The sequence below is a fragment of the Takifugu rubripes genome, chromosome 5, assembly GCF_901000725.2.
Source record: "Takifugu rubripes chromosome 5, fTakRub1.2, whole genome shotgun sequence".
In the NCBI taxonomy this organism is placed as follows: domain Eukaryota; kingdom Metazoa; phylum Chordata; class Actinopteri; order Tetraodontiformes; family Tetraodontidae; genus Takifugu; species Takifugu rubripes.
The window spans coordinates 6,448,301-6,463,367 of NC_042289.1; the positions used below are offsets into that span (position 1 = coordinate 6,448,301).

At 49.5% G+C, this 15,067-nt stretch overlaps 1 protein-coding gene across 2 annotated transcripts; it reads left to right on the plus strand.

Moving 5' to 3' along the window:
• Positions 1–8,311: 8,311 nt before the first annotated feature.
• sgsm3 (small G protein signaling modulator 3) lies at positions 8,312–14,958 on the plus strand. 2 transcript variants are annotated; one of them, XM_029836320.1, is made up of 22 exons: positions 8,312–8,522; positions 8,934–8,973; positions 10,007–10,078; positions 10,192–10,277; positions 10,455–10,518; positions 10,712–10,923; positions 11,007–11,114; positions 11,202–11,345; positions 11,444–11,639; positions 11,723–11,868; positions 11,943–12,176; positions 12,264–12,446; positions 12,526–12,681; positions 12,746–12,800; positions 12,885–12,934; positions 13,028–13,180; positions 13,262–13,332; positions 13,446–13,494; positions 13,604–13,689; positions 13,781–13,903; positions 13,976–14,036; positions 14,337–14,958. In XM_029836320.1, exons 1-22 carry the CDS (start codon positions 8,517–8,519, stop codon positions 14,418–14,420), a joined length of 2,379 nt encoding a protein of 792 aa, XP_029692180.1. In that variant the 5' UTR covers positions 8,312–8,516; the 3' UTR covers positions 14,421–14,958. The 2 variants fall into 2 exon arrangements, with proteins under 2 accessions (XP_029692180.1, XP_003964588.1); XM_003964539.3 differs by lacking the exon at positions 8,934–8,973 and having other exon boundaries at positions 8,313–8,522.
• Positions 14,959–15,067: the final 109 nt, after the last annotated feature.

Consider the following 15,067-nt stretch of genomic DNA (forward strand, 5'->3'; position numbering starts at 1 on the left):
GGCTTAGAGGAAGAACTACCTGTGTGTTAAATTATGCAGAACGCTACTCACCCTCCCAGAGAAGGTGTGACTACACTCCCCAAAGTGGATCTGAAGCTGAAACCGGGAGATGCAGCCAATAGAAGCGTGGCTTCCACGCTTTCCAAGTATGGAATGAGGCGTCTCCATCCGGCCTCATCCTTGGGATCAAAAACAACCTGTGGCTGCTGCTACGACCCACCGTTATTCACCAATGAGCCACCACTGACGCTGAACATCACCCTATATGTAGCACACAGTGGCATTTCCTGTTTTATTTGATCAAAGCTCTCTGATTTGACATCACTTCCTGTCAAGGGTCCCTCATGCGTGATTTCCTTCCCTCACCCTAACGTGTTGCACCTGAGTCTCACCGCCTTCCCTCAGTATTTAGAGCGTCTCCTCTTCATCAAGTGTTCCAGCATTTTTATTCTGGTAGTTTCGAGTGCTTTTTATTGTACTTCAGAGCAGATTTTTGGTATTTTTGTCCTCTGCCTCACGCAGCTTTCTATTAAAGATAATCATAGCAACTGGAGCTCAATCAGTCCAGTTGCTATGCTTCAACTACCAGAATTACCATGACCTGGACGACTGAGAGCCTTCACCGATATATGAGCCAGGATGGTGACGCACTTATTATATAGAACTTTAACTTCCTGCTGCTGACAGTTATTGACACAAGCCGCAGTTTAAAAGAAGATCTTGTATCCAAGTTCATCAGATCTGAACAGATGAACTGGCTCAAATGGCTCCTTCTGACATGGTTTCTGGCTACAACGCTTGTGTCGACCTTAAGACTGGCGTGTGAAGGTGTTTCAGAATGCTGCCTCAAGGTCCCCTTACGAGGTGTCAGCAGCGATACTAACCCAAAGAACCGGGTCATTAAATGCACCAGAAGCTGAATGAATGGATTATTCTACCTGTGTTGAGATGCGATGTAATCTCAGGACCTGACAACCACGTTCCCTCACCACTCATTCAAAAGCAGGAGCAGCACTAGTCAAGGTTAAACTTTTCTTAAACTAAACATTTCTTAAAGATGAACAGGGGTTCATCAGCCAGGGGCTCCGGGAGCTTGACATGACAAACGATTGTTGCCACCAGAATTTGCAAAAACGACAAATTTCCCTCCATTTCTCTGGAGAAGAGCAGCTGAGCGCCGCTCAAACGGGACGCCTGTGTCAACACTATCCAAGCAGCTGAGGATCAAACGGCTTCGGTTATGATTCGGTCTCATTTGAGCCGTTTATTACAGACCAACATCAGAATAGAAGCTGAAGCTATTTTCTGCGGTGCTGAATGCCAAATTACCCCCAACAACCAGACTTGCCATCCAGCAGCCTATTTCTGTCATGTGGAATAAAGCACCTCCTCTCAGAGAGCGCCGCGTTCGCTGAGAGGCCCGCCGCCGCCCCGCCGCTGCTGTTGCCGCTGCCGCAGCACATCAGAGCTGAGTTCTGATCCGGTTCAAAGACGATCCGTTCAAACGAGGCCTCGGTGGAAAACCACTGCGCTTTTAACTCTTCTGCCGTTGATATTAAAAGCACCGGTAGCTATATGAGTGATTTAATCAGTTCTGAAGCGACTGAAGGTGGAAAATTAAACTCCACAACTCAAAGTTATTCATTAATTTTCCTCCCCCTGATTAAGGGGCTCCAGATCCGGCTGGATGGATCTTTTTGTTGTGTTGTGTCTCTTTTTTCCCATCACACTCAGCCGTTCTTTTCAGGATCGGACGTGATGCCTTTACTGTTCGTGTCGAGGACCCTTTTCAAGATGACATTTCATGCTCGTCTACAGCCTGTGTGTTCCGAGTGCTTTTAGTCTCAGGGATTTTTATTTTTAGTTTTTTAAACCACATATAAACTGTCAAATACTGGAACACACAGACACACATAAACACTCATTCTTATACTACTATCTTTGCGAGGACTTCCATTGCCTTCCCCCCAACCCTCACAACTAAATCCCTAATGCTTCTCTTAACCCTAACCTTAAAGCCAAGTCTGGCCCCTCGACCCTTTGAAGTTATGAGGACCAAACAAAATGTCCTCACTGCGAATAAACGCCCTCACTTTGTGAGGCGATTGCAAATTGCGGTCCTCGCTGTGCAGCATGTACGAGAACACACCCACCAACACACACTGCAGGGCAGGAGGATCAGTCATAGATCCCCCTGAGCACGTCTGTGTTGTAGCGAATGCATTGCGACAGGGAGACTGACTCACCTCGGCGCCCGGGGGAGTCTATGCAGCGTGGCGCTCGCAGCACCACGCCTCTTTGGGAGAGGAAACAGCGCCCATTTTGCAGTCATCCTACAACTGTCAGCGTCCGTTACTGTAAGGTGCCTTTTCAAGTCCCCCCCCCACCCCCCAAAGCCTTAATGCTTTCTGGTCAGCCGGAGCCGAAACGTCGTCATCGGTTACGCATTCAATTGGAACCACGGGGCTGGAATTATATTTTTCTTGCCCAGTAATGAATTTTTGATGCCCTATCCTAAAGTCTAGCTTATATACAGGCTAGCTTACATCTGCGCACATTATTAACGTGTCACTAGAGGGCCACCACTCTCGCATGGCGGCTGCCATTACCTGGGCTGTTGGTTGATGCAAACGGGAATCCATCCTGGAGGAGCCTCTTTCTTCAACTTATGTTGAAGTCGACAGTTGATCTCTACCTTCTTCTGCACCCCCCCCCCCCCCCCCCTGTTTGTGCATTTGCGTCATCTCTCGCTGCCATCAGTGTCCTGAACTGGCAGTTGGCTAATGCGTTTCCACCCTCTGTCCATCGCGTCCGACATCAGTAATAGAAAGTGAGGCGCGACGGTCATGTTAGGAGCACATATGAGATCATTGAACACCCCCCCCCCCCCCACCCAGATGACGATTATTCTTGTCATTCTATGACATTATTGTATTATTATTGTTAACAACAACAGTTGGGTGCAGCATATGTTTGCTGTCATACAGGACATGACACGGCTGGGCTGTTGAACGTCTGCCCACTTCACACTGACGTCCTGCCAGAGGCGGCTACCCATGATTCACTGGGACAGATACTGGTCACAGCTTGGTCACTGGACGGGCAACCCGTGCATGCACCAACTGGGCTGAGAAATATAGAGCCAGCCAAGCTAATGCCTGGAAGGCCTTTAGAAAACTGGTCTGAGGCCAGTGAGAAGAACATCTAACATATTGTGGAGACGGGCTACAAGGGCCAGTGTGACGACAGGAAGAGTGGTTCAACACTTTATTACCCAGAGTGTTTATGTTGTGTCACCGTTCATACGCTTTCGGGAACAGAAACATGATGACACACGCACTCGTCGAAATAAGACGTTATGGATTCTTTCCCCGTGTCTGAACATCTTTGGTCAGAAGACGCTCAGACACGGGGAAAGAATCCATAACGTCTTATTTCGACGAGTGCGTGTTCTGTTATTTATCTGTGTGTGAGACACCTGCGGGAATGTTTCTGTATTCCGTCTGCGTTCCCCTCCCGAGACGTGTGGTCTCCTCCAGGGAGGGGTTGGGCGGAAAAGGGCCGTCTTCAATATTTGATCAATCTGCGTTACGACCCGAAGAACTCCGCTGCCGCTGACAAGGCAGTTAAAAGCATCGGGGTGTATTTTCAGGCTCGTCCAAACCTTGTTGGCATCGGATTATTGTTCCTTCCGGTGCTTCCTTAAAAACGGGACGGGGACCTGAACCCTGCGTCCGTCTGATTACATCCTCAGGAGTGTTTGAGCAGCAGCAGTTGAGCCTGGTTTTAGCTGGTCTCTGCATTTAGCGAACACACAAGCAGCGGCCGCCACGTCTCCAATATTACCTTCTCATAATAATAATTTAAAGGTATCCGCTGTACGTCTGTAGATACATAATCGTCCTTATTGCTTATATAAGTCAGGAGCATCCGCTCTCCCCTTAAAGCATCTATCTGTTCCTGTCGTCTTGTTTCCCTGTTATTGCCTCTGGCCTTTATTTTATTGCACGGTTTGATTCTACAGATTTGCTCTCAATGCTTTTATTTCTTTTTAATGCTTTAATGTTTTCCTATGTCACCCGAGTGCAGATACATCCTTTTTTTTATTGTTTTTATCTCGTGTTGTACAGCGCTCGTCCTCCCTACCAGCTACTGTCCATTTGGGCGCCTGGCTCTCATTTTTGTAGGGTTCTTTTGTTGCTGAGGTCACTTTGAAGGAAGATCTTTGAACAATCCGATGTCAGAGAACAAATCTGACGCACATAGGCTCGTTTTTTAATGACCGAATCCTAAAAATCAGATGTTAGATGCCAACACACCTCTGAGCAGCAAATGCAGTGAAGAAAATCCTGATTCTGCTCCTGTAATGGCAAATTCTTTGTTCCATGCAAAAATAGCCCAGATTTTGCCTCCTGATGTGATCCATTGAAGGAAAAGCTTCTTAAACTGGCAATTTGAACTGTTTATCACAGACCTGTTTTTTCAGATCAGGTGCAAATCTGATTGTTGAGGTGAAAACGCTCATCTTTTATTTACATTTGCTCATTAGCCCCTGCATGATCTGCCTGTTCCCCAGGCAATACAAAGGCCACCTGCTGCACTTAACAATTACTTATTCATGCACACACACACACACACACACACACAGACACACAGACACACAGACACAAAATACTGTGTATTGTACGTCATGTTTAACCCCTTTAATTATCAGTCCCTATTTAAACTGTAACTGTATCATTTGGTTGCATAAAACTCAAACTCTCCTTGTGATTTTCAGTCCTTTTCTGGATCAACAAGTGTGTGTTAGAAAAAAGAATCATAGTAGCGAGCACTTCTTTTACACGATCGCCGGTGCAGGAGCTCAAGTTCAGCGTGCAGAAGAACGCAGCCTCCGTGGTGCTGGAAGCTGTGACCCTCCAGCACGCGTAGTTGACCTCTCTGTTTCGTAACCAAAGACTCTCCAGAAGACACACATGCATCCTTTTACACTACACTTGTTCTAAGCATTCACACGCAGCCGCCCCCACAAAGGAGGTAAATAGCGCCGTCGCTATCGGGCAATGTCGATCAGTGCCGCGAGGTCCCAACTGGCTGCTAATGGTGGTGATAATAGACACTATTGAGTCTTCCTCCGGCTCCTGGAGCTTATCTGTGTTAAGAGACTGGAAGATTTCTATCAGAAACCCAAGGACCTATTGATAAAATCGGACCATTATTATCTCAACAAAATTACATTTGTTTAAATGCGCCGAGAGGCTGAGGCGCATTCTTCTGGGAAAAACTGTTCAAATATATATTAAAACTCTGAGTGGGGCATTCGTGGCAGAAGGCGCACACAAGGTTCATGAAAGGGCTGGAATAGAGTGAAAACAGGCTCTGCCTTTGCTGCTGTAATCTGGACCAAACAGGAAGTCAGTCAGCTCCGCGCAGATCCAACCTGGATGGGTTCTGCGTTTGTCCCAGCCAGCACGAACAACTGGCCTCCCACTCAACAAACGGCCTCACCAGATGGACGACATAAACTGGCATCCATGCCTTAAAAACAGACCGTCGGTGTTTACGTGAGATTTGGACGCGGCGTGGACGATCGTGGCAGCTCGGATTCATGCATTCAGGCTCGCCATGCTGCGGATGTAGGCGGCGCTGTCGGTCTTTCCTTCGCAAAGGTTTGACATGTGCGTGCTTTTATTTTGTATTTCGCATTGTCTTGTTTTGTGGGGAGGGCCGCCAGTTTCCTCGGCGGTACGGTTTGGACCTCGCCAGCCCCCCTGGCTTGGCCCCAGACCCTGCCGCAATTTGCCGCTGAAAATCCATTTGCATCTTTTATGATGCTCACAAGCTTTCCTGGAACAAAAGAAACAAAAATTTTAAAAAAAAATAAACAAGATCTTGCACTCTTTCATTTTCCGTGTGCATGCAAGCTTGAGCTAGCGCGTTTGTGCTCAGGGTATAGGTTCGGCAACAGAAGCTCATAAATAACGGGCTGCCACTCCCATCACAGCACCCAGGAGAAATCAGGAGCTGTTGGTCGCCCCCGAGCACCTGCCCTTTACCTCCAGTCCCCCCCCCCCATCGCACAAGAACTCCTCTGAGGCCGGAGGGAACAGCTGCGTTAAAGCAGCCCCAGAGACCCTGCCCGGTTCGCTCTATCATGACTTTATGTGCATAAATGATGGAAATTAGCCCAAAGGCAGAGGCCGCCTCATGCAGGTTACATAAACCCATGTGAGCTCCGTGTTGCTCACGGGCGGCCCCGCGCACAAAGAAGGCGCGTAGGTTTCATCTGGTTCCGGCCGAGCGGTCTGAGGGAGGTTGACGTTGGTGGCGACGTCCAAGCCTCAAAACTGTGCGAGAGAGGGAGGCTCGGCTGTTCCGCCGGAAACAACGTATGCGCGCATCTATGCATTAAACGCACATGAACAGCCCCGACACACTTGGGAGCGCAATTTAATCTCCACACGCATCGACGCACTCGCACAACAGGGCGCGCTGACTCCACCGCAACGTCCCCGTCCCGTAGTTGGGCCTCGGAGGCCCGGGGTTGTGCAACAGCACTATCTTCTGACCAGGAGAAAGACTGCAGGACTGCAGCGACGTGGCGGCGTGGAGGGAAGCGCTCCTTCTCCTCCCTCCTGCATCCGTGCCTCCTGCTCCTCCTCCTGGGTCTCTGAGCCCCTGTCAGGAGACTCAGCTCCACATCAGGCAGCTGCTCGTCGGATTGAAAGGCCACCAGTTCGTGCATGAGTAACATAAGCACACAGATGCCATAATGCCTCTCGGTCCACTCCCACTCCTTCACTTCCTGGTTCCTCTCCACTCCCCCCTGCTCGCGTCCTCCCCTCCATCTTTCTTGGGATCTCACATCTCCCCAGCATTGTTTTCCCTCCCCTTTAACCCCACCTGCTTGTTTCTTCCTCTCTTTCTGTCTTCTCATCCCTCCCTTGGCACCCCCCCCCCCCCCCTCCCCCGCCTCGGGCCGTCTGACGTCATAGCAACCGCATTGTGAGATCCAGAGCTTTTCTTGACGGCGCCCATCATTCAGCGAGGAGGACATCAAGACAAATGAGCACTATGGGATGGGGACAAATAGGTGGTGAAAAAACAAAATAACAAAAAAACACACTCTACTAACCCCCCCCCCACCCCCCCCCCCCCCCCCCCCCCCCCCCCTATTAATGTGACACGCGCGCTGGATGGTCTGTTATGGGCTATTTGGGTGGCTGTCTGTGGGCAAGGTCAGCTTTTTTAATGACGTGACTCACTCTGACACGCAGCAAACCAAGCATGCAAGGAAGAGAGTATAAACGGAAGGAACATCATTCTTATGTGTCGCGGGGGATGATTAAAGGAAGGGTGTGAAGGGAACAGGAGGTTTTAGGGTGCAGACGTTAACCTTTCCCTTGAGCCAACAACTACAGGAAACCGTCGTTTTGCAGAGCTTGTTCAGAGGGATGAGATTTAGTTTTCGTGCTGAAAAATACGCTGTATCACTGGGCAACGTTTTCAGCTGCAGGGTCCCCCGCTGTCACCTGTGAATCATTCCGGGAGTCGGACCCCGACAGAAGCGCTCCACACTGGCGCTGTTTTATTATAGGTTTATGTAAAAAGCACGCATGAATGCTGTTACAGCGCATCTTATTAAGGGTTTTTTTTAATGTGGGGACGTCGGTCTCCCCGTAATCATGAAAACTTGGGTGTTGAACGTTTAAATGCGAAAAGATCGCGGGTTCATGAGCGCCCCCTTGCGAATGAAGGCTGTAATAACATCAAGTGCCTACGTCAATTTAATGAGACATTTTTTTTATTCACTAAAGCGTCTATAAATAATGTCAATGGGGAAAGTAAGTCATGTTGTTTACTCATATTTAGAGTTGGTGCTATTTGAATATGTTGATGGGATGAATGGATCAGAAGCGTTCGGTAATCTTAAAAAAACCTCAAAACAAATTTTCACCAAACAAATTTTAGCATAGGTTCTTGCCGTAGTTACCAGTATTTTAGCATATAACCACATTATTTTGACATACATGTTTTAATGCCGTGGATTCACATTGTAAACACGGCTGAGTATTCGCTGAATATATGCACTATTTTATCGGTGGCTACCCGATTTTATCATATCTTCACGACGTTGCAGTGTTTTTGTGCGACCGCACCGGTGTCACGAATCGTGAATAACTCACATCAATCGGAGGAAAGGAACTTACCCCCGGGTGCGTGTTGCGCCCCCGCATTATAATTGATGAATGAACGGACGTACACGTCGTATGCTACGTCATCCAGCTCTTTGCGGAGGGATATTTCTGTGTAGTTCCTGGAACTACTTGTCAGGATGCAAGGTGGGAAGCCTTCTTGAGTCGGAGGAATACCGGGGAGATATTATCCGCCAGCAGGTGCACGACGCAAAGGGGCCAGAAGTGCGTGTGTTACGATGGCGTGACTGCCTGCGTCTTTCAGTTTGCAGCGAGCGACGACACGTCAGCCACACGCCGTAATGACTTCGCTAGAATGACATGACGGTAAGTTTTGCTAACAGGCCACCGCACGCTGCTGTTAGCTGCATTTAGCATGTGTGGCTAACAGCTGACGACTCGAGTGGACGCGGTGCTGCCAAAATGGGTTGGTTAGGCTTTGCTGGTACCCAGGCAACATGCCTCAGAAGTCCCGGACCAAAAACCTAGTCCTCAAAAAATGTCGTCATTGAAAAAATGTTTTTTATCCCTATTGCGAGAGACGTTGACGTCAGCAAGGGTTTGACGTCACAGTACTTGTTGCCTTTTCGCTTCATGGCGAGGTTTAACGAGTAAAATTTAAAATCTGGCCACAGATCGTTGTGTGTCACCTGTTGATAATGCCTTATATGGTTTGTTTACACCTGAAGTTTGGCTTATTGGGCGCCGCAAGATGTAATAATGATTATCTTTCTGCAGGTGTATGGCGATGCTGACGTCACTGTGCCTGTTAGCACATGTGAGTGAAGGGTTTAATCTTCATTTTCAGCCTGGTGCGGTTTTCAGAGCTAAAACTGAAACTCCCGGCTGCAATTAGCCCAGAACGTAGTAGATCTCATTCCCCAGCGTTATGGGCCCTGAAGCAGGATGTGAATTCATGTGTTACCTGCAGCAGGGTGTTGACGAGAGTAGGCAAACACAGGTGAGCTCAGCCGCACCTGAAAGAGATCCAGCCTTGGGAACAATATCAATAATCTTCCTGTTATGGGTGTTAAGGACATCCTCAGTCAAGGACCTCGTGCATTTATGTCTCATGGCTCTTTCAGGCATGATCATTAAGTAGAGATGAGCTTTATTTGTAGTCTCAATACTATTGTTACAATACTATTGTTCACATGCAACGACCAAGCAACTGGTGACAGGAAGTGATGAGATGATTTCCTTTTTTCTGGATGATAACGATCATAAAATGCGTTAAATAAGAGAAAAGGACATTTGTTCTGTACAGAGCTGAACAAATGAGATGACGCGGTCGTTTAATTTCCAGTCAGAACCTTTCTAAAGGTCAGATCAATATCTGGCAAAATCTGTCTTTCCTTCAAGGATGTTTAGAAATTAAAATAACCACCCACAGTTATGGAACGGTCCGTTTATTTTTCTATCTTTAACCCTGATGCAGCTTAATTCGGCAAGTATATGTAAGTTCAGTTGTAAAACCTCGTCTGTGTGGAATCTCTAACTGTCCAGAACACGTGTTCCTGTTGCCCGAGGACGCGTTCTTCCAAAACACAATCCCAGTTAAGGGAATAATTGAGTGCAGCAGTCATATGGCTGCTCTCTCCTCCCTTAGAGGATGGTCGCTGGTGATAGAAAATTAACAATAACAGGCAGCAAAAAGGGGTCCGAGCTGTATTTGTGCAGCTGAACTTGCCTGGAAACTTCATGAGAGTGGTGTTGGGGGTGGGCGGCCTCTTCAGGGTGCAGCTCTGAGCTGCTGCTGCTGCTGACCTCCAGCTTTTCTCCATTTCTGCTCCTCTGTCCTCGCCTCACAGATGCTGAGCCTGTTTCCTTACTTGAGAGTTTTCTCATAGAAGCCGTCCGCTCCACTTCCATCGGAATGTCAGGTAGAGTTTTCGGCTTCATCGCAGATATTTGTGGGGGGGAAAAAAATGTGTTTGTTTATATTTTTTCCGAAAAGGAATGTTTTTTTATCTTTGCTGATTGTCGTGTCCCTCAGGTACCTATACGCCGGCCCCTGGGGGCCCTTTTTCTGCTCTGACTCCAAGCATGTGGCCCCAGGACATCTTGGCCAAGTATCACCAGGTGAGGAGAAGATGTTGTGTTGCTCCTGTTCAGTCCTCGTTTGTTTTCTCCTGTTCAAATTTAGAGGTCATGTTATTGGAAGCGGGATTAATAAAAGGCTGTATTGGTTGTTATTTATTAGGGTATGAACACCATCTTTGGGCACTTTACGAGTGTGTTTTTGCCTATTTTTTACAGAAAGACCCCACAGAACAGCCTGAGCTACAGTACGACGAGTTTGGCTTCCGAGTGGACGCTGAAGGTAAGTCTCCCTCCCAGCAGTGAAGGTCAGGAAGGGCGGAAGAAAAGCTTAACAAGTGGAGAAAAGGAAAATGGTTTCAAAGTGTCTAATTTTTAAACAAATGTGTTCATGTCCATGAGGGAGTTTGTGGTTTTCCCTGTAGAGTTACAACAAATGCATGAACAGCCTCCGTTATTCTGCTGTCTCTGTTCAGATGGTGAGAAGTCCAAGTCCTGGTTGGGCACCGAGGGGTCGCCTCAGCAGGAAGACCCCCAGCAGCGACTGCGCTGGCAGGCCCACCTGGAGTTCACCCACAACCACACGGTGGGTGACCTGACCTGGGACCTGATCGACCCCGTCCTGGCGCGCTCCGAGCGTCTCCGCACCCTGGTGCTAGGTGGCGTCCCTCACAGCATGAGGCCGCAGGTGAGCGCACACACGCTGACCCCGCGTCGGCCATTTTAAATGAAAAAACCAACAAGTTGCATTGGTGGCTGTTTGTCCGTCAGCTCTGGATGCGACTGTCCGGAGCTCTGCAGAAGAAGAGGTCCTCTGAGATCTCTTACAGAGAAGTGATCAAGAACAGTTCCAATGATGACACCACTGTAGCGAAACAGGTAGAAAATAATCCCACGTTGGCGTGATTCCCCTGTGGATCAGAGGTCGGTCTGCTTTGCTCACGCGGGCTCGTCCTCGTCCCTCAGATTGAGAAGGACCTGTTGCGCACGATGCCAAGCAACGCCTGCTTCAACAGCCTGGCCGGTGTGGGAGTCCCCAGACTGAGACGCGTCCTGAGGGGGCTGGCCTGGCTGTACCCGGACATCGGCTACTGTCAAGGAACCGGCATGGTGAGAGCGCGCGGGGCGCCGCGTCGCAGCGACCGGGGCGCCGTAGAGAAGCCGCCCACGCCACCATCATCCGTCCTCTCTGTCTTCGCCTCCCTCAGGTGGTTTCCTGTCTGCTGCTCTTCCTGGAGGAGGAGGACGCGTTATGGATGATGTGCGCCCTGATCGAAGACCTCCTCCCTCCCTCCTACTTCTCGTCGACTCTGCTGGGAATCCAAACGGACCAGAGGGTTCTTCGCCAACTCATAGTCCAGTACCTGCCCGCCCTTGACCGCCTGCTGCAGGAGCACGATATCGGTGAGAAACCAGCCGTCCCTCTGCACCGGGGGAGGGGATAAAGACAACTGCTAGTTTCAAGTCTTTGCATCTGCTGTCTTCAGAGTTGTCTCTGATCACGCTGCATTGGTTCCTGACGTCATTCGCCAGCGTGGTGGACATCCGTTTGCTCCTCCGCATCTGGGACCTGCTCTTCTACCAAGGCTCGTTGGTGCTCTTTCAGATCACACTGGGCATGCTGAAAATCAAGGTAAATCCTCTCGAGCGCCTTTCTTCTACATGATGCCGACGACCGCGTTGACCGCTGTTGCCACTCGGCCTCAGGAGGAGGAGCTCATATCGTCGGAGAACTCTGCGTCCATTTTCAACACCCTGTCGGACCTGCCGAGCCAGCTGAGGGACGGAGCCCAGCTTCTGGGAGAAGCCATGCGGCTAGCGGGGATGTTGTCGCAAGAGACGCTGGAAGCCCAGCGACACAAGCACTTGGCCTACATCCTGAATGAGCAGACGCAGCTCAACAACGGCAACAACGCGGCGCTCAACTTCAGTCTGAACAAGGTCGCTCACGGCTCCTTTTCTCTGGAGGGTTGAGCCTCGTGTGCCACCTCTGTCTCATCCAGGCTGTTGTGTTCTTGTTTGGTTCAGGTGGTGAGGAGGCAGTCCCTGCACAGGAGGTCCACCCTGAGCTCCCTGTTGTTCGGAGAGGACGAGGCGGACTCCTTGAAATCCAAGAACATAAAGCAGACGGAGCTGGTGGCGGCGCTCCGAGAGGCCATAGCACACACAGCGGAGCACTTCCACTGTTTGGACCCGCACCACTCCAGCACCGTGAGTAGAACCTCTGAACTCTGCTCTGTATGGGTGACGCATCCAGGAGGGGCATTTAGGTTTGCTGTGTCGGATGCAGGACCTGACTCCGGACTACTCCATGGAGAGCCACCAGCGGGATCATGAAAACTTCCTAGTCGTGTCCCGCAACCGGCGGAGACGGGCGAAGGCGCTGCTGGACTTTGAGCGGCACGACGACGACGAGCTGGGCTTCAGGAAAAACGACATCATCACGGTGAGTCTCGGCACGAGCACCGACGTCCTTGTTGAGGTTAACGAGCATCGACGTTCTCGTTTAGATCATCTCGCAGAAGGATGAGCACTGTTGGGTCGGAGAGCTCAACGGCCTCAGAGGTTCGTCTCGCCGACGTTCCCGTTAGGCCACACGTTTCCTTTGGCTCTCTTCTCACCGCCTGTTTTCTGTGTTGGGTTTTAAAGGTTGGTTTCCAGCAAAGTTTGTGGAGATCCTGGATGAAAGAAGCAAAGAGGTGCGACTGCGATCAGTCTGTGGGCTCAGCGGCGTGATGGTTTTGCTTCCGTAGTATCTCGATGTGTAACGGCGTTCTTGCGTCTGCTCCTAGTACTCGTTAGCAGGGGACGACTCTGTGACAGAGGCCGTCACGGACCTGGTCAGGGGCACGCTGTGTCCTGCCTTGAAGGCCATATTTCAGCATGGTCTCAAAAAACCATCCATTCTAGGGGGGCCCTGTCACCCTTGGTTGTTTATAGAAGAGGTAACGTTTAATAGCAAAAGCTGGGTGCGGTGCACAGTAGTTGCATCAAATTCCTTCATAATCCAACTGGTTTTCCCTCAGGCGGCCAGCAGAGAGGTGGAGAGGGACTTTAACTCCGTCTATTCCAGACTAGTGCTGTGTAAAACCTACAGGTAAAAGTGGTGTCTCACTTATTTAGCGTGTACAGACGTTGGTACTATGTCAGAACTGGATATCCAGTGGGCTTGACTTTGCTTTTAAGTGAACACCTGATTGTTTTCTCCAGGTTAGATGAAGATGGGAAGGTCCTGACGCCAGAGGAGCTGCTCTATAGGGTGAGAGAGCTTTCATCTCTGGGTTTTACACACGGCGTCCGCCCAGTCAGGCTGTAAATTCAGCCGTTTCCCAGTAATAGTACTTTACTCCCCCCATCTGTCTTACCAGGCAGTGCAGTCAGTGAACATGAGCCACGACCTGGCCCACGCTCAGATGGATATCAAGTTCAGGTCCCTCATCTGCGTTGGCCTCAAGTGAGATTTACACATTTGAAGGAAGTCGCAGCGATCTCTCTGGGAGCAGCAGCTTCATGTGTTCCTCCTCCTCCTCCTCCTCCTGCTCCAGTGAACAGGTGCTCCACCTGTGGCTGGAGGTGTTGTGCTCGAGCGTGGCCGCCGTGGAGAAATGGTACCACCCCTGGTCCTTCCTTCGAAGTCCCGGATGGGTCCAAATTAAGTGCGAGCTCAGGTGAGAAGCACATCACTGATGAAAGTGTGTAAATAAAGCCCTGACGTGTGGTGTCGCACGTTCTCTCCTCAGAGTCCTGTCCAAATTTGCCTTCAGCCTCTCTCAAGACTGTGAGCTGCCCGACAAGAAGGAGGTAAGAGGATGAGATTTAGGGAGCCCTGATATTCAGTGGCGAATAACGACCTCATGCTGTTTCAGAAATCAGCTTTTCTGAAAGCAGAAGCTGTGGACATGCTGATTCAGCATCACCTCTTTAGTTGGGACATCTAGGTAACGACACGTGAGAGCAGACCATGTAGTCGTGGTCCAGTAGGGACGTCTGGCTAGACCTCAGTCATGTTGGCGTGTCTTTAGTCACCTCGTTCAGTCGGAGCTTGATGTAAAATCCCCTGGGGATTATTTCCACAATAAGTTTCCCCTTTTTTTTCCCCAGGAGAAGGAGCAGAGGCCTCTGAAGGAAGGCGTGCAGGACATGCTGGTGAAGCATCATCTCTTCAGCTGGGACATCGACGGTTAAACCCTCAGAATCCCAGCCCGCCGTCCCGTGTCTGTGTGTATCTGTACTATGTGCTGAAGCATGTGCACACCGAGGCGCGCACTTTATTTCAGATCCAGAGACTCTGCAGGAGAGAACCGTCTCAACCATCAGCCCTTTCTTCCCAACCACGCGCCGTTTTCCTGCAGTTCCTGCATGTCGGGTCCAGTAACACGTCCACACTAAGTAACTAGACTCGATGTCTTAAAGTTACATATTATTTTTCAGGGTAATGCCATTTATTTTACTATGGAATTCATCACAGTTTGTGAAATTGTGGCCCAGGCCAAGTGGAGCCTTTTCAGGTATATTGATCATGGGTAGAGGTGCTGCCCAGACGCTGGAAATGTCCACTATTGGGCAAAGTGCCGTAAATGGAACGGATGCTGTACTTTTTCCGTTACAATCTGTAGTAGACCTATATCAAAGTTACATATACAGTAATTTGTATTTTTCTTTTGTCAATTGTTGCTTTTTACTTAATGTACTCTTGCAATTTAAAGCAGTTCTGCAAACAACTGAACCTTTCTCACCTGATGCTTCACAGACCTTATCATTCTGATTTAAACCGCATTTAAATGAGCCGCGTCTTGTTTAGAATTGACTATTGTTAAAGTGTTGCACAACCA

What these genes read in the sequence shown, in the direction of transcription:
- sgsm3 (XM_029836320.1), top strand. An exon ending in TCTTGGCCAAGTATCACCAG is followed by an intron (nt 10,278 to 10,454) that starts GTGAGGAGAAGA and finishes TATTTTTTACAG; the next exon opens with AAAGACCCCACAGAACAGCC. An exon ending in GTGCTGTGTAAAACCTACAG is followed by an intron (nt 13,333 to 13,445) that starts GTAAAAGTGGTG and finishes TGTTTTCTCCAG; the next exon opens with GTTAGATGAAGATGGGAAGG.